Source organism: Nerophis ophidion, linkage group LG09 (assembly GCF_033978795.1).
Source record: "Nerophis ophidion isolate RoL-2023_Sa linkage group LG09, RoL_Noph_v1.0, whole genome shotgun sequence".
NCBI lineage: Eukaryota > Metazoa > Chordata > Actinopteri > Syngnathiformes > Syngnathidae > Nerophis > Nerophis ophidion.
The window spans coordinates 5633669-5655312 of record NC_084619.1 but is presented as its reverse complement, the minus strand read 5'-3'; the positions used below and the strand labels follow the sequence as shown (position 1 = coordinate 5655312).

Below are 21644 nucleotides of genomic sequence, written 5' to 3'. Positions count from 1 at the left end.
AATATGGAGTGTTTTAAGGCATAATATACCATTGCTTTGAAAAGCCAATAAATGCTGCAAAACAGAAATGACAGCACATAATCCTGACTGTCCTTGAGGCTGCTCCGTTTATAAACCACTGACCTATATCCCTGATAACAATTAATTTCTCTGCTCATGTACTTGGGTGACCGCAAGAGATGCGCCACGGATTAATTAATTGAATTAGACCGCGGAATACAAGGGTTTTAGGCAATTGGGTTGAATGGTGAATGACTCACAGGGTAAGATGTCTCTGTAGCGGTTCTTGTCTCGGTTCTCAGGGGCTTTTCCCATCAGACAGTCGTCAGAAGGCTTCAGGTGCTCCAGAGCCTGTAATGAGGTTAGTGAGTAAGGTACTATTATTAACGCAATCCATGCCTAGAAAACATTCAGTTCAAAGCCAACCATGAATTCTTTGATCAGTTCCTGCTGGTCTAGTTGATGCTGCAGGATCTGAATGAGGGCTTTGACCCTGGATCCTGAATACTGGTTGCTTCTCATGGGGCTAATGAGGGCTAATCTGGCCAGTTCCTCCTCTGTTACTATAGCAGGGCCTGGGAAGGAGGTGAAATATATCGATCAATGAAGCAGTTCTCAGGAGTGTGCTAGTCACCTGTCTGGGTCGAGGTCATTTGGTGACCAGCGGCGTCAAACACGTCGTCTGCGTCGTCTTCGCTGCTCCAGCCGTCCGATTGGGGTTTACGGGTGCCTTTGCAGGACCGGTCCAACAGTTTGGTCACAATTTGTCTCCTGGGGGAGTCGGGGGGTAGGGGGTGAGACCAGACCATTTTTGTTTTTTACTCTTCTGGGAGGAGAAGGTGAAATCATGCAAGGCTGAGTTTCCTTTCCCGGCGATTTTTCCACCTAAAACACAGTATATAAAGCAGGGGTGCCCACACTTTTTCTGCAGGCAAGCTACTTTTCAATTGACCAACTCGAGGGGATCTACCTCATTTATATATATCATTTATATATATTTATTAATGAAAGAGACATTTTTGTAAACAAGTTAAATGTGTTTAATGATAATACAAGCATGTGTAACACATATAGATGTCTTTCTTTCACAAAGACAAGAATATAAGTTGGTGTATTACCTGATTCTGATGACTTGCATTGATTGGAATCAGACAGTAATGATGATAACGCCCACATTTTCAAATGGAGGAGAAAAAAAGTTGTCCTTTCTGTACAATACCACATGAAAGTGGTTGGTTTTTGGCATCTAATTCATCCAGCTTCCATACACTTTACAAGAAAAACATTGGCGGCAAATTCCGTAGCTTGCTTGATTGACATTCACGGCACCCGAGGGTCTTGTGAGATGACGCTGGCTGCTGCCAGTTCATTATTATGAAAAAATGACAGAGAGGAAGGCGAGAAACACTTTTTATTTCAACAGACTTTCGCGCCGTCCCTTCCGTCAAAACTCTAAAGGCCGACTGCACATTTCCTATCTTCACAATAAAAGCCCTGCTTCATGCTGCCTGCGCTAACAAAATAAGAGTGGCGTGCACAAGTGATGTGCACGCCAGCTTTCTGAGGGATCGCTTGTGCACGCCAGCTTTCCGAGACTCTGTATTTAGTTAGCGCAGGCAGCATGAAGCAGGGCTTTTATTGTGAAGATAGGAAATGTGCAGTCGGCCTTTAGAGTTTTGACGGAAGGTACGGCGCGAGAGTCTGTTGAAATAAAAAGTGTTTCCCGCCTTCCTCTCGGTCATATTTTCATAATAATGATCTTGCAGCAGCCAGCGTCATCTCACAAGACCCTCCGGTACCGTGAATGTCATTTAAGTGACGTCTTGGTGAAGATTGATGATCACTCATTTTTAGGTTTATTTTTTTTTAAAAGGCTGGCTGGAGATCGACTGACACACCCCCCGCGGTCGACTGGTAGCTCGCGATCGACGTAATGGGCACCCCTGACGTAAAATAATGCTAAGATATCTATGCAAGTGGTCATTGTTTGGGAGTAATTTGACTAGAAGGTCTCGCCTTCCTTTCAATTGAGAGAATATTTATACACTCTCAGGCAACTTTATTAGATACAATTGCATAATGAGATTAAGAAAAAAATATTTATTCTTAAATCGGTCCTATCGCACAAGCGATCCCTCAGAAAGCTGGCGTGCACATCACTTGTGCACGCCAGCTTTCCGAGACTCTTATTTTGTTAGCGCAGGCAGCATGAAGCAGGGCTTTTATTGTGAAGATAGGAAATGTGCAGTCGGCCTTTAGAGTTTTGACGGAAGGGACGGCGCGAGAGTCTGTTGAAATAAAAAGTGTTTCTGGCCTTCCTCTCTGTCATTTTTTCCTAATAATGAACTGGCAGCAGCCAGCGTCATCTCACAAGACCCTCGGGTGCCGTGAATGTCAATCAAGCAAGCTACGGAATTTGCCGCCAATGTTTTTCTTGTAAAGTGTATGGAAGCTGGATGAATTAGATGCCAAAAACCAACCACTTTCATGTGGTATTGTACAGAAAGGACAACTTTTTTTCTCCTCCATTTGAAAATGTGGGCGTTATCATCATTACTGTCTGATTCCAATCAATGCAAGTCATCAGAATCAGGTAATACACCAACTTATATTCTTGTCTTTGTGAAAGAAAGACATCTATATGTGTTACACATGCTTGTATTATCATTAAACACATTTAACTTGTTTACAAAAATGTCTCTTTCATAAATAAATAAATATAAATGATATATATAAATGAGGTAGATCCCCTCGAGTTGGTCAATTGAAAAGTAGCTCGCCTGCAGAAAAAGTGTGGGCACCCCTGCTCTATCAATTCAAGCGTCATATTCCCCTCAAGGCGGTGCTTTTATTCATTGCTCTTTGTTGCCTCCCTGTGAGGAAATGGAGAACTACAACACAACGCTTAACAATGAGGTGGCAAAACTACTTGTCCTTTTCCCAATGACTACTAACTGGATACATGAATTGTAAAAATTGCGTTTTAGAAGCTCCTACCTGTCAGAAGCTCCGTGCAACATTTCAGTGACGTTCAGTGACGGGCAGCAAGCTTGGTGAGAAGGAGTGTTGTCACAGCTCTCCTAATGACACGGGGCAGCAGGCCGAGGATGCAAGCGTTACTATCAAGGTATAGACAACACTTTGGGTTCATGGACCTTATGAGTGGTCATACCTCGTTGGGTGACGTTTCATCTGTCACCACGGTCAGTTGTCGTGGAGGAGGAGGGGGCGTGGTGACTAACACTCCTGATTCATTAAACACACACTCAGCAGTCGGTTCTGAAACGACCAAAATGTTTGAAAGATCATAAATGTTTACCACCTTTATTCAATTTACCATTGAGTCTCTAACACAGGGGTAGGGAACCTGTGGCTCTAGAGCCAGATGTGGCTCTAGAGCCAGATGTGGCTCTTTTGATGACTGCATCTGGCTCTCAGATAAATCTTAGCTGACATTGCTTAACGCGATAATTATGAATAATTTCGCTGGTAATCACAGTGCTAAAAATAACGTGCAAAATCTAAAACATTCTCATGCATTTAAATCCATCCATCCGTTTCCTACCGCACCTGTTCTAGAAGTCGCATTAATGGTAAGAAGTATTTTATGTCACGATGGGGGGGGGGGGTCGCAGCTTGCTGCAGGGTCGTTCCCCCAGGAAGGCAGACGGACTACTCGGGACATGGCATTTAGGTAAAAACATGATTAAATTTAAACTAAAAAAAAGATACAAACAAAAATCGCTCACAGTGGAGGCACAACTTGGGCTAAGAAACTAAGCTAACGCATAAACAGACTATGAACATAAATCAAACAAAACTTACTTGGCATGGCATGAAACAAGAAAAGATCACATTGACGCCAGGCGACTGACTGGCAAAGACGAGCTTAAATACTGCTTCCGAATAGTGCTCGGAAGCAGGTGAGCGGGCATTTTGTCCACCTGTCTCTGGTGGACAAAATGAGTAACCAAGGAAACCAGACAAGGGAGTGGAAAAAAACAGGAACTTAAAGAGTCCAAAAGACAAACAGCACATGGCCAAACAAAAACATGATCAACAGACATGACATTTTATTTATTATTGGTTAGCTTCAGAATAACAATGTTATTAAAAAGAATAAGAGACTTATTATACTCTAGAAATGTTGGTCTTAGTTAAAAATGCATGCATTTAGTTGTATTCAGTGTTAAAAAATATTATATGGCTCTCACGGAAATACATTTGGAAATATTTGGCTTTCATGGCTCTCTCAGCCAAAAAGGTTCCCGACCCCTGCTCTAATAGGAAAACAAACGCAGAGGTTTATAATAAAAACAGCTGTGGCTGTAGGCAAGCTCCTGATGTAAATAATAGGGCTAGAACTAACGATTATGATAGTCATCGACTATCATAACAATTAGTTGACTAGTTGGATAATAAAGTGTACACCTATTTAGTGGCTCTAATTATTTCATCGACTTCTGCAGCTTAAGTCATTTTAGGCACAACACATCTGAAATGAGGTGGCGACTTGTCCAGGGTGTACCCTGCCTACCGCCCGAATATATTGTAGCATCCCGAAAGAGTTAGTGCTGCAAGGGGTTCTGGGTATTTGTTTTGTTGTGTTTATGTTATGTTATAGTGCAGATGTTCTCCCGAAAGGTGTTTGTCATTCTTGTTTGGTGTGAGTTCACAGTGTGGCGCATATTTGTAACAGTTGTAAAGTTGTTTATACGGCCACCCTCAGTGTGACCTGTATGGCTGTTGACCAAGTATGCCTTGCATTCACTTATGTGTGTGTAATAGCCACATATATTATGCGAGTGGGCCTGCACGCTGTTTGTATGAGAATGCTAAAGGCAGTGCCTTTAAGGCACGCCCTCAATATTGTTGTCCGGGTGAAAATCTGGGGAATGCTTGCCCCGGGAGATTTTCGGAAGGGCCAATGAACTTCGGGAGGATTAGCAAGTGTGAGAAATTGCGGTGTTACAGCGGCACCGCTGCAGTGTAATAACGGCGGGCCAGCTGTAATGTTAATTTGATATTGCCTCAAGAGCCAAATTAAATTGCCTGCGGGCCAGAGTTTGATACCCATGGTTTTGAGTGTACCCCGCCTACTGCCCGAATGCAGCAGAGAGGCTCCAGCGACCTCAAAAGGGACAAGCGGTAGAAAATGGATGGAAATATGAGTAATTCCTTTTATAAACATTCATTTATACTGTAACTGTGCTGCTCACTCAGCTGTTACAAAATAAAATATTGTACATTCAAAACAAAGGAAAGGCATTAATCACAGTTTAACCAGGCTTCCCTTTTGCCAATCCTAGTATCTGCAAAATGTGAAGTGAATTATATTTATATAGCGCTTTTCTCTTGACTCAAAGCGCTTTACATAGTGAAACCCAATATCTAAGTTACATTTAAACCAGTGTGGGTGGCACTGGGAGCAGGTGGGTAAAGTGTCTTGCCCAAGGACACAACGGCAGTGACTAGGATGGCGGAAGCGGGAATCGAACCTGCAACCCTCAAGTTGCTGGCACGGCCGCTCTACCAACCGAGCTATACCGCCTGTGTCTCCAACTATACATGAGGATTATACTTGAAAGTATTTGTACAACCTTCCACTGGACAACTCACAACAGTACCTTCTGCAACATCTTCCTTCAAGTGATCTATTAAAAAAAAAACTTGAATGCTCCCTATCTGTTAAATATTGATTGATTGATTGATACTTTTATTAGTAGATTGCACAGTTCAGTACATATTCCGTACAATTGACCACTAATAACACTCGAATAAGTTTTTCACTTGTTTAAGTCGGGGTCCACGTTAATCAATTCATGGTAATAATAACTGCTTGCAATCATTTCCGATAAACCTAAACACACAGCGTGGTTTATTCTGATGGAGTTTACAATGAAGCACAGACACAATCCCTCAAAGTCTTAAAATGACTTGCCACAAAAACACAAGAAAACGTGTTAGCCAAAAGTTAACTCGGCTACTGCTTTAAACAATCAAGGTATGCTATATAGTTAAATGTCCAATTTGCATTGAATTAAGATAAAATACAGTACATTGCCGGCAGTAAGTCGAACACATTTCCAGTGAGGGTTGGACTCCGCCAAGGCTGTCCTTTGTCACCGATTCTGTTCATAACTTTTATGGACAGAATTTCTAGGTGCAGTCAAGGCGTTGAGGGGATCAGGTTTGGTGACCGCAGGATTAGGTCTCTGCTTTTTGCAGATGATGTGGTCCTGATGGCTTCATCTGACCGGGATCTTCAGCTCTCGCTGGATCGGTTCGCAGCAGAGTGTGAAGCGACCGGAATGAGAATCAGCACCTCCAAGTCCGAGTCCATGGTTCTCGCCCGGAAAAGGGTGGAATGCCATCTCCGGGTTGGGGAGGAGACCCTGCCCCAAGTGGAGGAGTTCAAGTACCTAGGAGTCTTGTTCACGAGTGAGGGAAGAGTGGATCGTGAGATCGACAGGCGGATCGGTGCGGCGTCTTCAGTAATGCGGACGTTGTACCGATCCGTTGTGGTGAAGAAGGAGCTGAGCCGGAAGGCAAAACTCTCAATTTACCGGTCGATCTACGTTCCCATCCTCACCTATGGTCATGAGCTTTGGGTCATGACCGAAAGGATAAGATCACGGGTACAAGCGGCCCAAATGAGTTTCCAGGTCTCTCCCTTAGAGATAGGGTGAGAAGCTCTGCCATCCGGGAGGAACTCAAAGTAAAGCCGCTGCTCCTCCACATCGAGAGGAGCCAGATGAGGTGGTTAGGGCATCTGGTCAGGATGCCACCCGAACGAGACGTTTACGGCACGTCCAACCGGTAGGAGGCCACGGGGAAGACCCAGGACACGTTGGGAAGACTATGTCTCCCGGCTGGCCTGGGAACGCCTCGGGATCCCCCGGGAAGAGCTAGACGAAGTGGCTGGGGAGAGGGAAGTCTGGGCTTCCCTGCTTAGGCTGCTGCCCCCGCGACCCGACCTCGGATAAGCAGAAGATGATGGATGGATGGATGGATGGATGGATACTGTACATTTTAAAATATTTGCCTGCTTGTGACATTACAGTATTTGCAAATGCATTGTACAATTTTTTGTAATTTTCACAGTAAAGTCCTGTGTATTCTATGTTTTAAAAACATAGTCATTCAGGATATCTACTGTTTCTTGGTGTCCAGGAATCAACTGCATTTACTACTGTGATAAACTGTTTTTTATGGTGTTTTACTCTTGCTATAAAACAATTGCTTGCCGCACTTTTTAGGGTAATTTTTTTACAGTGTAAGCTACATACCAGGCGGGCGCTTCACTGGCTTATTCAGCATAGCGTCTGGTGAGGTTGAAGCATCTGAGGTGGTAACCGGCTGCTCCGCCATGATCGTGTCGGTCTCTGTGGCCATATTGGGTGGTGTGGGTGACTCGGAATAGGTCAGCGGCAGGATGTCTCTGCAAATGGTGAGCTGCACCGTGCCCTCGGCTTTACGCAGAAGATCCACCACTTTACTGTGGCTCAGTCCAGACACAATGACACCGTTCACCTAATAAAAAAAACATGCAGGATCAACGTTTTTACCGAAGCTTGACAAACCCACAAAGCAAGATTAAAGGTAGACTATTATGCAAATTTTACTTTTTCATCCTGCTATAACGTGTCCTCAGGGTTTGTTTGTAAACACTGATTGTGGAAAAAAAAAAGCATCATCTCATTTACTCGTTTGCTCCACTTTTGAGGGAAGAGACTCTAAAACAGGGGTGCCCATTACGTCGATGGCGAGCTACCAGTCGACCGCGGGGGGTGTGTCAGTCGAGCTCCAGTCAGGCTTTTAAAAATAGACCTAAAAATGAGTGATCATCAATCTTCACCAAGACGTCACTTAAATGACATTCACGGTACCGGAGGGTCTTGTGAGATGACGCTGGCTGCTGCAAGATCATTATTATGAAAATATGACCGAGAGGAAGGCCAGAAACACTTTTTATTTCAACAGACTCTCGCGCCGTACCTTCCGTCAAAACTCTAAAGGCCGACTGCACATTTCCTATCTTCACAATAAAAGCCCTGCTTCATGCTGCCTGCGCTAACTAAATACAGAGTCTCGGAAAACTGGCGTGCACAAGCGATCCCTCAAATAATATATCGATTTTTTTCGATTCTCGATTCAAAAACGATATTTTTCCGACTCAAAAGGATTCTGTATTCATTCAATACATAGATTTCAGCAGGATCTACCCCAGTCTGCTGACATGCTAGCAGAGTAGTAGATTTAAAAAACAAAAAAAACAAAGCTTTTATAATTGTAAAGGACAGTGTTTTATCAACTGATTACAATAATGTAAATTTGTTTTAACTATTAAATAAACCAAAAATATGACTTATTTTATCTTTGTGAAAACATTGGACACAGTGTGTTGTCAAGCTTATGAGATGCCATGCAAGTGTAAGCCACTGTGACACTATTGTTCTTTTTTTATTATTTTTATAAATGTCTAATGATAATGTCAATGAGGGATTTTTAATCACTGCTATGCTGATATTATAATTAATATTGATACTGTTGATAATATTCATTTTTGTTTCATTACTTTTGGTTTGTTCTGTGTGGTGTTTGTGTCTCCTCTCAATTGCTCTGTTTATTGAAGTTCTGAGTGTTGCTGGGTCAGGTTTGGTTTTGGAATTGGATTGCATTGTTATGGTATTGCTGTGTAGTGGTTTGTTGGATTTATTAAAAAATAAAATAAACAAAAATCGATTTTAGCTGGTACTCTGATGCTCCCTTCATGTTTCCGCACGAGATCTGCATTTTAGAACCCTCTGTATTACATTAGTTTACATACATCAATTTTGACATATGGACATTTGTCCAATTCAGAACCATCTTTGTGCCCATTGATCTGTTTTCCAACCTCTAGTTGTCAAGGAAGCTTACATATGCTACTGTTGTTAACGTTTGTGTCCTGTCCCACCTTATGTGTTACATTTTTGTATGTGATTTATGGCATTGGACAGGTGTACAGTTAAACTGTACTGTGTAAAAAGTGGTTTAAGTGCACATAAGTGCTTCTTGGAGTCACACACAGGCATGGACAAGCACCTCATTAGCATTAAAGCTACAGACACACAAAAGGGCATGTTCCCAGTAGTGCAGACCTGGGCAAATTAAATAAATGATAAATGGGTTGTACTTGTATAGCGCTTTTCTACCTTCAAGGTACTCAAAGCGCTTTGACACTACTTCCACATTTACCCATTCACACACACATTCACACACTGATGGAGGGAGCTGCCATGCAAGGCGCTAACCAGCAACCATCAGGAGCAAGGGTGAAGTGTCTTGCTCAGGACACAACGGACGTGACGAGGTTGGTACTAGGTGGGAATTGAACCAGGGATGCTCGGGTTGCGCACGGCCACTCTCCCCACTGCGCCACGCCGTCCCTATTAAAGTTAAAAAGTTAAAGTACCAATGATTGTCACACACATACTAGATGTGGCGAAATTATTTTCTGCATTTGACCCATCACCCTTGATCACCCCCCCCCCCCCCCCCCCCCAGAGGGGGGGGGGGTTGCCCACATCTGAGGTCCTCTCCAAGGTTTCTCATAGTCAACATTGTCACTGGCGTCCCACTGGATGTGAATTCTCCCTGCCCACTGTGAGTTTTCCTTGCCCTTTTGTGGGTTCTTCCGAGGATGTTGTAGTCGTAATGATTTGTGCAGTCCTTTGAGACATTTGTGATTTGGGGCTGTATAAATAAACATTGATTGATAAACATTGATCACCCCCTGGGAGGTGAGGGGAGCAGTGAGCAGCAGCGGTGCCACGCCCGGGAATAATTTTTGCTGATTTAACCCCCAATTCCAAGCCTTAATGCTGAGTGCCAAGCAGGGAGGTAATGGGTCCTATTTTTGTAGTCTTTGGTATGACTCGGCCGGGATATAAACTCACGACCTACCGATCAAGGCCCGTTAAGCTTTTCAATCTGGCCCACCAGACATTCCCAAATAATGTTTTTAGATCTTTAAGATGGAAACTGTAGCCGCCATTATGATGTGCAGTGATGTTTTCAAATTGCTGTAAGTCTTGATCTATACAAATAATTTCAATGGTTGGAATCAGTGCTTTTGCACAATATACTAGTTACTATGGTAATCTAATTAGTTACTAGGGCTTCGAATCTTTGGGTGTCCCACGATTGGATTCGATATCGATTCAATGCGATTCCCGATTCAAAAGGATTCTGTATTCATTCAATACATAGATTTCAGCAGGATCTACCCCAGTCTGCTGACATGCTAGCAGAGTAGTAGATTTAAAAAAAAAAAAAAGCTTTTATAATTTTAAAGGACAATGTTTTATCAACTGATTGCAATAATGTAAATTTGTTTTAACTATTAAACGAACCAAAAATATGACTTATTTTATCTTTGTGAAAACATTGGACACAGTGTGTTGTCAAGCTTATGAGATGCCATCCAAGTGTAAGCCACTGTGACACTATTGTTCTTTTTTATTATTTTTATAAATGTCTAATGATAATGTCAATAAGGGATTTTTAATCACTGCTATGCTGAAATCATAATTAATATTGATACTGTTGTTGATAATATTCATTTTTGTTTCACTACTTTTGGTTTGTTCTGTGTGGTGTTTGTGTCTCCTCTCAATTGCTCTGTTTATTGCAGTTCTGAGTGTTGCTGGGTCAGGTTCGGTTTTGGAACTGGATTGCATTGTTATGGTATTGCTGTGTATTGTTTTGTTGGATTGATAAAAAAAAATGAAAAAAATGTAAAAATGAGAATCGAATCTGAATCGCACTGTGTGAGAATCTTGATTCGTATTCAAATTGATTTTTTCCCACACCCCTATTAGTTACTATGGTAATTTAAGTCACAGCAGCTCAGGCGAGGCACCAAGCAGTGTGGGTGGGGAAATGCGGGTGTCAGGGACAGACACGGAAGGAGATTTTTATAACAAAGTCCTAAAACTTAGTGATATATCAGATAGTAGGTGTTTTTTTTTTTTTACCCATTGCGTTCATATTTTGCTGTTTGTTGCATTTTTGTTGTTTCGCTTTATTGTAAAATATGTCGATAGATAATAAATAAATAAATGATAAATGGGTTGTACTTGTATAGCGCTTTTCTACCGTCAAGGTACTCAAAGCGCTTTGACACTACTTCCACATTTACCCATTCACACACACTGATGGAGGGAGCTGCCATGCAAGGCGCCAACCAGCACCTATCAGGAGCAAGGGTGAAGTGTCTTGCTCAGGACACGACGGACGTGACGAGGTTGGTACTAGGTGGGATTTGAACCAGGGACCCTCGGGTTGCGCACGGCCACTCTCCCACTGCGCCACACCGTCCCTAAATGTTCATATGTTGTCAATATTCAGTGTTTTATCGTTCATAGTTAACATTGTAAATCCCACATTTAATTTCATGTACATTCTAGGTGTCTTGTTCAGGGAAAAAAAATTAAGTTCCATTTTGTTTTTTAAGGCGGTCTATCAGACGTTATTGTGAGGTTTTGTATTAGTGTTCCTAAAAACTGAAATACCGGCCCCCAGACACATTTTTTTCTCAAAATTTGGCCCCTCGAGTCAAAATAATTGCCCGGGCCTGCTGTAGAGCTTACTGAAGCACATTCAAACTGTCCAAATTCCAGAATTTTATCAAAACACTTTTCCAGTTTTTACCTCTAAAAGAATATCTCCCACTCTGAGACGACCATCTTGCTCAGCTACACCACCAGAGCAGATTTCTTTCACCCTCAGCATGCTGCCATTGGTCCCTCCGATCAAAGCGAACCCAAGACCTCCACCTTCTGGTTTGGAGAAATCCACTTGCATGATGCAACTCTGGTTGTCACAAAGGGAGGTAAATATCAGATGTGTGGTAATTATTTCATATTGACAGTGCCATACTACCGCATGTTCTATGCAGGTTCTGACCTTCTGTAGACCAACATTGTCTTAGGAATGTCAAGTGATAACACAACATATGGGTTGGAGAAGGGAGAACACTTACATCTTGCTGTTCAGCCACAGACAGACATCGGAAGTTACCAGCTGTTCTATTAACGGATTCAACTGGGGGGAAAAAGGACATAAAGATCGGATATGAATCAGCTGCAGAATAGACCAGAAGTACTTGCATACAAATGCTGTATTAATACCGTTTGTTTGCTGCGAAAACTAATTAAAATCCCAAGTTCAGCCCCAGAGGCTTTCAACAAATTCTAAATTGTTTGCATACATTTATTGACTTCTAACCAGAGGTGGGTAGAGTAGCCAGAAATTGTACTCAAGTAAGAGTACAGTTACTTTAGAGATTTATTACTCAAGTAAAAGTAAGGAGTAGTCACCCAAATATTTACTTGAGTAAAAGTAAAAAGTATGTTGTGAAAAAACTACTCAAGTACTGAGTAACTGATGAGTAACCTGATTACGGCAACAAATAATGCACAAAAACATAAAAATAGCAATGAGCAAATTCAAAGCCAGGAATATCTTTTAAGAAACTAAAAACAATAATATATATTAAATAATAATACATTAAAATAAAAAAAATTAAGGCAAATTGAGCCACAATAACTTAACAGCACCATAGGCTCAGTAGGCATTGATTGATTGATTTAAACTTTTATTATTAGATTGCACAGTACAGTACATATTCCGTACAATTGACCACTAAATGGTAACACACCAATAAGTTTTTCAACGTTTATCAATTCCTTAATAAATGACCAAGTCGAGGTGATCTACCTCATATATACATATACATACACACATATCATATATATATATATATATATATATATATATATATATACACCTTTATATATACAGTATATAATTTATATTTATTTTGCGTTTTTTGTTCACATGTTGAAGGTGTTTTAATGAATATACATGCATGTTTAACACATAAATTCCTATCTTTCATGAAGACAAGAATATAAGTTGGTGTATTACCTGATTCTGATGACTTGTATTGATTGGAATCAGACAGTATAGTGCTGATAACGTCCAGGTTTTCAAATGGAGGAGAAAAAAAGTTCCTCTTTTCTGTCTAATACCACATGAAAGTCGTTGGTTTTTGGCATCTTATTTGTCCAGCTTCCATATTTGTTTTTATACACTTTACAAGAAATACATTGGCGGTAAACTCCGTAGTTTGCTAGTTGGTTTGCGCTGGCTTTCGGAGACTCTTATTTTGTTAGCGCAGGCGTGATGGAGCGGCGCTTTTATTGTGAAGACAGGAACTGTGCGATCAGTCTTTAGGCTTTTGACGGGAAATACGGTTGAAATAAAAAGTGCCTTTTTTCCTTTACACTTTTGATTGATTAGTTGATTGATGGAAACTTTTATTAGTAGATTGCACAGTACAGTACATATTCCGTACAGTTGACCACTAAATGGTAACACCCCAATAAGTTTTTCAACATGTCGGGTCAACGGGGGATGGTCACGTGACCACCTGGCTCTGTTTGATTGGTCCAACGTCACCAGTGACTGCACTTGATTGGTGAAACGCAGGCATGCTTAGTTCCTACTTTGAATGAGTGTCTGACAAAATCAAAACAAACAAAGCGTGCATTAAGAGATCGATAAAAAAAAAAGTAGCGAGTAGCGACCTGATTGCAGATAAATGGAGCGGAGTAAAAGTAGCGTTTCTTCTCTATAAATATACTCAAGTAAAAGTAAAAGTATGTTGCATAAAAACTACTCTTAGAAGTACAATTTATCCCAAAAGTTACTCAAGTAGATGTAACGGAGTAAATGTAGCGCGTTACTACCCACCTCTGCTTCTAACCAATTACATTTCTGAGACAAAGCCCTCAAAAAGCAAAACAAAACATACAGTACCAACCTCCCCCGGCCAGAATGTGTTGATTGCTATGCGTCTCTCCTATGACGGGTGAACAAGATGTCCACTGTCCCCTTACCCGCTGCTGTCTACTGACATACCATCACCCAGCAACTGAACTACCTGCAGTATAGACCACTGTAGACCAAGGCAATGTGTGTGTGTGTGTTCTCTGTATGCTGACAGACAGAACTTGGGCCCTCGCTGGAGGATTAATAATTAGCAAGCCTCTGACCTCCACTGGTGTATTGGACTGCAAAGCCGTAGACATCACGCACACACATGCCGAACCCACACAAATAGTGCAAGATTATCTCACTATTTTCAGGTGGTGATTCTCTCTCTGGAGAGACAGGCTCTTCAAAGCGAGCAAAAATCTTCTTATCCTTTTTCCAGTCAAACAGACCTACAAAAAAAGGCTTTAATCAAAGGTGAACCCAAAATGTTACAGGACAAACAAATAATGAATTACCATTAAAGGTAATGATTGAACTTGAATGATCATTTATTAAAACACAAGTGTGGTTTCCAAACATCGGCATAGCTAACAAGCATACACTCCATCCTGTTTGTCCTCAGGTGAAGTGAAGCAGGTGAAATCGTCTCATACATTTTTAACAAGCGTCCTCACCGTTCCATTTGGCCTTGGGAGGCACCGGCTGGTCATCTCTGGAACGTTGGAAAGACGAAAAACAGTCGAAGATGGCGTGAGAGTTTCAATATCGGGCTTGCATGCTGCGGACTCATACCTCAGGATTTTGAGTTTGACTTTACGCGGGGCGATCTCACAAGCTTTGACGGCGTCTTCTAGGGTCATCCCCAAAGTGCATCTGCCGCAGATGTAGAGGATCTTGTCGTTGGGTTGAACGCTGCCCTCCTCGCTGGCCGGGGAGCCTGGCACTACCTCCAGGCAGTAAATGCCCTGCCATTTGCTGCCAATGCCGCCAGTCAATTTAATGCCTGGAGGAAGTAGAGACAAATGTGAGCAGTCCGTTTTTTATATTGATCATCCATCCAGAAGAGGTATACACCCCTCTGGAGTTTATCACAGAGACACAGCTTCAAATCTGAAACATTGGTCCTTCGTCAAAAAATTATGATTTGTGCTCTTTAGTTTTGTGAAGTTTTGCGTCAGGTGGAGGAGATCAAGTGTCTCGAAATCTTGTGAGTATAGAAATATAGATTGTGATATCTAGGGATGTCCCGATACAACTTTTCCACTTCCGATACGATACCGATATTGTAGCCTTGAGTATTTGCCGATACTGATATCAATACGATACGATATAGGCACGAATCATCCATCCATCTATCCATCTTCTTCCGGTTATCCGAGGTTGCGTCGCGGGGGCAGCAGCCTAAGCAGGGAAGCCCAGACTTCCCTCTCCCCAGCCACTTCGTCTAGTTCTTCCCGGGGGGTCCCAAGGCGTTCCCAGGCCAGCCGGGAGACATAGTCTTCCCAACGTGTCCTGGGTCTTCCCCGTGGCCTCCTACCGGTTGGACGTGAATCATACATATATTTATTCCTTATTTTGTTTTGTAGAATGTTAGAAAAGGCTTGATAAAGTGATGTTACTGTTACTGATGTTGTAGTGTTCAAAAAGAAAACAATAGTCAGCAAGAGTAGGTATAGGAAAAACTGACCCATTTATTATTAACCAATTGGTTACATCAATTTTAACCTTCAACATAAGAGTATTACCTCAACAAATCCAAAAAACAAAATGTTATATTTAAAGTGCAAAATAACCACTAATACCAACATAATTATACAGTTGAATAGAATAAATAAAAAAAAAAATCAGAAGACCCTGAAAAATAACCTAAATAAATCCAATAAAAAAAAACAAAAAACGTTTTAAAGTGCAAACAATTCAAGTTCACTTCAGTTATTTTTTTACTGTCAGCATATGTTGGAAACAACTGTGGGCAGGGACAAAAACCACAAAAACAACACAATATTGTCCACTGTCCAACTGCTCTAAATTAAGATTTCACAGCTCCAGTTTCACTGACTGACTATGCCCAAAACAATGTAGTAATTACTCTTAGTCTTCACTGAAGAATAGTGTAAACACAATAAACATATCACTCTAATAACAAGAGCATAAAACAAATAATAATCAGTCAGTGCTGACTACCCTTACTACTCCTCCTCCTCCTTCTCCACTTTCTGCTGTCCGAGCATAATGTGGAGATTTTTTTTTTAAGAAGATAAGCATTTCGGCATGCTGTGAGTTAAAATACTTCCACACAGCCGACATCACTACACTTTGCTGAGCACACGCGTTGTCGTTGTTGTGATCACGTGGGCTGTGCGTGCTGGATCAGAGACGCTCTTCTTCCGCGGCCGCCACCAACGTTAATTAAGGGGCATTGCCGCCACCTACTGTGTTGGAGTGTGATCAAACCAGTCACCTATTATAGAAGTGCTGCAGCGGCAAATGGACAGCTTATATCGGAGCGCTTATATCGGAGTTTTTAGATTCAGTCCGATAAAATCCGATATTCACTTTTTTGGCTAATATCGGACCGATTTCCGATATCAATATCGGATCGGGACATCCCTAGTGATATCCATAGATGGATCGTCACAGCCACTGCAGTAATGCTGATGCTGTGCTTGCCTGTGGTGGTCAATTTATCAGTTAGGCTTTCTTGTCATCACCTCGAGTCACAAGCTTTAGGTACTGACTAAAAGGGGAAGATTCTGGATACAAGTCCGAGTCCATGGTTCTTGCCCGGAAAAGGGCGGAGTGCCATCTCCGGGTTAGGGAGGAGATCCTGCCCCATGTGGAGGAGTTCAAGTACCTAGGAGTCTTGTTCATGAGTGAGGGAAGACTGGATTGTGAGATCGATCCGTTGTGGTGGTGCAGAAGGTGCTGAGCCGGAAGGCAAAGTTCTCAGTTTATTGGTAAATCTACGTTCCCATCCTCACCTATGGTCATGAGTTTTGGGTTATGACCAAAAGGACAAGATCACGGGTACAAGCGGCCCAAATGAGTTTCCTCTGCCGGTTGATAGGGTGAGAAGCTGTGTCATCCGGCGAGAGCTAAAATTAAAGCTGCTGGTCCTCCACATCGAGAGGAGCCAGATGAGTTTTTCGGCATCTGGTCACGTTGCCACCCGAATGCCTCACTTGGGAGGTGTTTAGGGCACATCTGACCGGTAGGAGGCCACGGGGAAGACCCAGGACACGTTGGGAAGACTATGTCTCCCAGTTGGCCTGGGAACGCCTCGGGATCCCCCAGGAGGAGCTGGACAAAGTGGCTGGGGAGAGGGAAGTCTGGGCGTCTGCCCCCGCGACCCGACCTGGCACAAGTGGGGGAAAATGGATGGATGGATACAGGTGGTCTGAAATGAGCCTTTCTCAAAGAGTGCTTGGTAGAATTGGGAGATGCGAGGGATTATGTCTCACAGTTTGCATTTTAACTGCCCCAGAGACTCTGACCAGAACAGATGGAAGAAAATGTACAAAAATGTGAAAAACATGTTTCATAGAATACATCAGCCAGAACAGGGGTCGGGAACCTTTTTGGCTGAGAGAGCCAAGAAGCCAAATATTTTAAAATGTATTTCCGTGAGAGCCATATTTTTTTTTAAACACTGAACACAACAAAACGTGTGCATTTTTAAGAAAGACCAAGATTTCTTGAGAGGTCTCTTATCCTTTGTAATAACATTGTTATTCTGAAGCTAACTGTGGAGGGGGCGTGGCCTGCAGGGTAATGCCAGGACTAGCCTCGAATTCAGCGACAGGTGTGTAAACGGCCCACCTGGCCCTTTTTATCTGATCACCTGTCGCTATGTTATAAGCAGCAGCCAGGAGGAGAGACGGGCTTGGGGCTAGAAACCAGAGCGCGAGCCAGAACGATAGAGAAAAAGACAATTGCTGGAAAGCAACAGAGAGACTTATTGAAAAATAAAACATTATTGTAACCCTGAAACTGGCTCTCATGTCAGTGCTTGGTGGTCTGAAGAACCCCCAGGAGGGCAAGCCCCACACTAACCAATAATAAATAAATTACTTCTTACCAACTTTTTGAACATAAAAATGCATGACAATATTTTATATTTTGAACATTATTTTTAACACTGTGATTACAAGTGGAATTATTCATTATTTATCGTGTTAAGCAATGTCAGCTCAGATTTATCCGAGAGCCAGATGCAGTCATCAAAAGAGCCACATCTGGCTCTAGAACCATAGGTTCCCTACCCCTGAGCCAGAACAAGACACACAAATACTATTAAACAACAATGGAGGAGAATGAGGATCGTCATTATTTTCTTCTGGGTTTCTCATTGACTACGGCAAAAGGTGCACATTCTACCCAAAAGGGAGACTTAGATTATGACAGCATTAAACCAGACCACTGCAGCAAAGTGGAGGAGTTCAAGTACCTAGGAGTCTTGTTCACGAGTGGGGGAAGAGTGGATCGTGAGATCGACAGGCGGATCGGTGCGGCGTCTTCAGTAATGCGGACGTTGTACCGATCCGTTGTGGTGAAGAAGGAGCTGAGCCGGAAGGCAAAGCTCTCAATTTACCGGTCGATCTACGTTCCCATCCTCACCTATGGTCATGAGCTTTGGGTCATGACCGAAAGGATAAGATCACGGGTACAAGCGGCCCAAATGAGTTTGGGTCTCTCCCTTAGAGATAGGGTGAGAAGCTCTGCCATCCGGGAGGAACTCAAAGTAAAGCCGCTGCTCCTTCACATGGAGAGGAGCCAGATGAGGTGGTTCGGGCATCTGGTCAGGATGCCACCCGAACGCCTCCCTAGGGAGGTGTTTAGGGCACGTCCAACTGGTAGGAGGCCACGGGGAAGACCCAGGACACGTTAAGTGAAGTGAAGTGAATTATATTTATATAGCGCTTTTTCTCTAGGGACTCAAAGCGCTTTACATAGTGAAACCCAATATCTAAGTTACATTTAAACCAGTGGCTTCACGGTGGCAGAGGGGTTAGTGCGTCTGCCTCACAATACGAAGTTCCTGCAGTCCTGGGTTCAAATCCAGGATCTTTCTGTGTGGAGTTTGCATGTTCTCCCCGTGAATGCGTGGGTTCCCTCCAGGTACTCCGGCTTCCTCCCACTTCCAAAGACATGCACCTGGGGATAGGTTGATTGGCAACACTAAATTGGCCCTAGTGTGTGAATGTTGTCTGTCTATCTGTGTTGGCCCTGCGATGAGGTGGCGACTTGTCCAGGGTGTACCCTGCCTTCCGCCCGATTGTAGCTGAGATAGGCGCCAGCGCCCCCCGCGACCCCGAAAGGGAATAAGCGGTAGAAAATGGATGGATGGATGGATTTAAACCAGTGTGGGTGGCACTGGGAGCAGGTGGGTAAAGTGTCTTGCCCAAGGACACAACGGCACTGACTAGGATGGCGGAAGCGGGAATCGAACCTGCAACCCTCAAGTTGCTGACACGGCCGCTCTACCAACCGAGTTATGCCGCCTCGTTGGGAAGACTATGTCTCCCGGCTGGCCTGGGAACGCCTCGGGATCCCCCGGGAAGAGCTAGACGAAGTGGCTGGAGAGAGGGAAGTCTGGGCTTCCCTGCTTAGGCTGTTGCCCCCGCAACCCGACCTCGGATAAGCGGAAGATGATGGATGGATGGATGGCACTGCAGCAAAGTGGAGACTCCTGAGTATATTACTCAGCTGTCAACTATATCACTGTGCTGACTTCAAGTACAGCTACAAGTCTGCTGGAGTACCCTGAAAAAAAAACCTTGCAAACACAGGGGAAACATGCAGATTGAAAAAGGCACAGTTGTCACCCCAGGACCTTTTAGTTGTAAATGACAGGACTCAACACCTGACCAGTGTCCACCCCATACGTGTGTAAGCAAGTAGTAAAAGCCCTACCTAGCTGTCCTGAAGGTGTCTTGTAAAGGACGATATCAGGCAGGCTGTCACAAGAAGGGGGCGCCACCAGGTTGCTAACAGCCCTCCCCAGTGTCATACTGAGTCTCCTGGGAGAGGACCTGAGAATTGTCATGGCGATTTCATCCGCCACTTTGGTAACATCATGCCCATTTACCTGGATGTGGAAATAATTAGCAGTCAACAACAACGACGACGACGACAAGCTGCTCTTCAAACATGTAGGGCTTTACCGTAATAAGTCGGTCTCCTGCTCGGAGGCGTCCGTCTGACTTTGCTGGGTTTTCCAGTATTTCCTGTATGTAGTAGCAGTTGTCCAGTTTGCTTCGGGTGATGGTAAACCCAAAGCTTCCACTCCTGGACTTGGTCAGCAGTACCGTCAACTCAAATTCTTTCACAAACGCCTGCATGGGAAAAACAATACCGCCTGATTCAAAAGCAATTATACTCTTAAAGGCCTACTGAAATGAGATGTTCTTATTTAAACAGGGATAGCAGGTCCATTCTATGTGTCATACTTGATCATTTCGCGATATTGCCATATTTTTGCTGAAAGGATTTAGTAGAGAACATCGACGATAAAGTTTGCAACTTTTGGTTGCTAATAAAAAAGCCTTGCCTGTACCGTAAGTAGCAGACGATGTGCGCGTGACGTCACGGGTTGTGGAGCTCCTCACAGCCTCACATTGTTTATAATCATGGCCACCAGCAGCGAGAGCGATTCGGACCGAGAAAGCGACGATTTCCCCATTAATTTGAGCGAGGATGAAAGATTCGTGGATGAGGAAAGTGGAAGTGAAGGACGAGAAAAAAAAAAATACCAAAAGGTAGTGGGAGCGATTCAGATGTTATTAGCTCGGTTGGTAGAGTGGCCGTGCCAGCAACTTGAGGGTTGCAGGTTCGATTCCCGCTTCCACCATCCTAGTCACTGCCGTTGTGTCCTTGGGCAAGACACTTTACCCACCTGCTCCCAGGGCCACCCACACTGGTTTGAATGTAACTTAGATATTGGGTTTCACTATGTAAAGCGCTTTGAGTCACTAGAGAAAAAGCGCTATATAAATATAATTCACTTCACATTAGACACATTTACTAGGATGGTTCTGGAAAATCCCTTATCTGCTTATTGTGCTACGAGTGTTTTAGTGAGATTATATCAGGGGTAGGGAACCTATGGCTCTCGAGCCAGATGTGGCTCTTTAGATGACTGCATCTGGCTCTCGGATAAATCTTAGCTGACATTGCTTAACACGATAAATAATGAATAATTCCGCTGGTAATCACAGTGTCAAAAATAACGTTCAAAATATAAAACATTCTCATGCATTTTCATCCATCCATCCGGTTTCTACCGCACTTGTTCAAGAAATTGCATTAATGGTAAGAAGTATTTTATATATTTTTGGTTAGCCTCAGAATTACAATGTTATTAAAAAGAATAAGAGACTTATTATACTCTAAAAATCTTGGTCTTTCTTAAAAATGCACGCATATAGTTAAATAAATAAATGATATGGCTCTCACGGAAATACTTTTAAAAATATTTGGCTTGTACGGCTCTCTCAGCCAAAAAGGTTCCCGACCCCTGGATTATATGGTCGTACCTGAAAGTCGGCCCCGCACCTTTCTTCAGTACCAGTCGACGGGTGGTGGCGATTTCAAAATCATCGCTGTATAATAGATCGATTTATATTCCTAGTACTTTGTGTGTGTGGTCCAATCCAACCGTGTTCGCTTTTCATCCCTGTTCCATAGTAGAGCTTGACTGTCATCTTTCGGGAATGTAAACAATGAAACACCGGCTGTGTTTGTGTTGCTAAAGCCGGCCACATTACACTGCTTCCCACCTACAGCTTTCTTCTTTGATGTCTCCATTTTTCACTGAA

General features: G+C 43.0%; 1 protein-coding gene across 1 annotated transcript in view; it reads right to left on the bottom strand.

Annotated features, from left to right (window-relative positions):
• Positions 1 to 21644, bottom strand: part of LOC133559760 (uncharacterized) — a 177077-nt gene that overhangs the window by 21210 nt on the left and 134223 nt on the right. The window contains exons 54-66 of the mRNA XM_061911829.1: positions 19992 to 20162; positions 19741 to 19915; positions 14620 to 14830; positions 14502 to 14539; positions 14190 to 14276; positions 12029 to 12090; positions 11698 to 11859; positions 7290 to 7533; positions 3173 to 3279; positions 2998 to 3080; positions 635 to 771; positions 427 to 575; positions 261 to 351 (exon numbers count right to left, since the gene is read on the bottom strand). Coding sequence (XP_061767813.1) covers positions 261 to 351; positions 427 to 575; positions 635 to 771; positions 2998 to 3080; positions 3173 to 3279; positions 7290 to 7533; positions 11698 to 11859; positions 12029 to 12090; positions 14190 to 14276; positions 14502 to 14539; positions 14620 to 14830; positions 19741 to 19915; positions 19992 to 20162 — 1717 coding nt within the window. The remainder of the gene's footprint in view (positions 1 to 260; positions 352 to 426; positions 576 to 634; positions 772 to 2997; positions 3081 to 3172; positions 3280 to 7289; positions 7534 to 11697; positions 11860 to 12028; positions 12091 to 14189; positions 14277 to 14501; positions 14540 to 14619; positions 14831 to 19740; positions 19916 to 19991; positions 20163 to 21644) is intronic.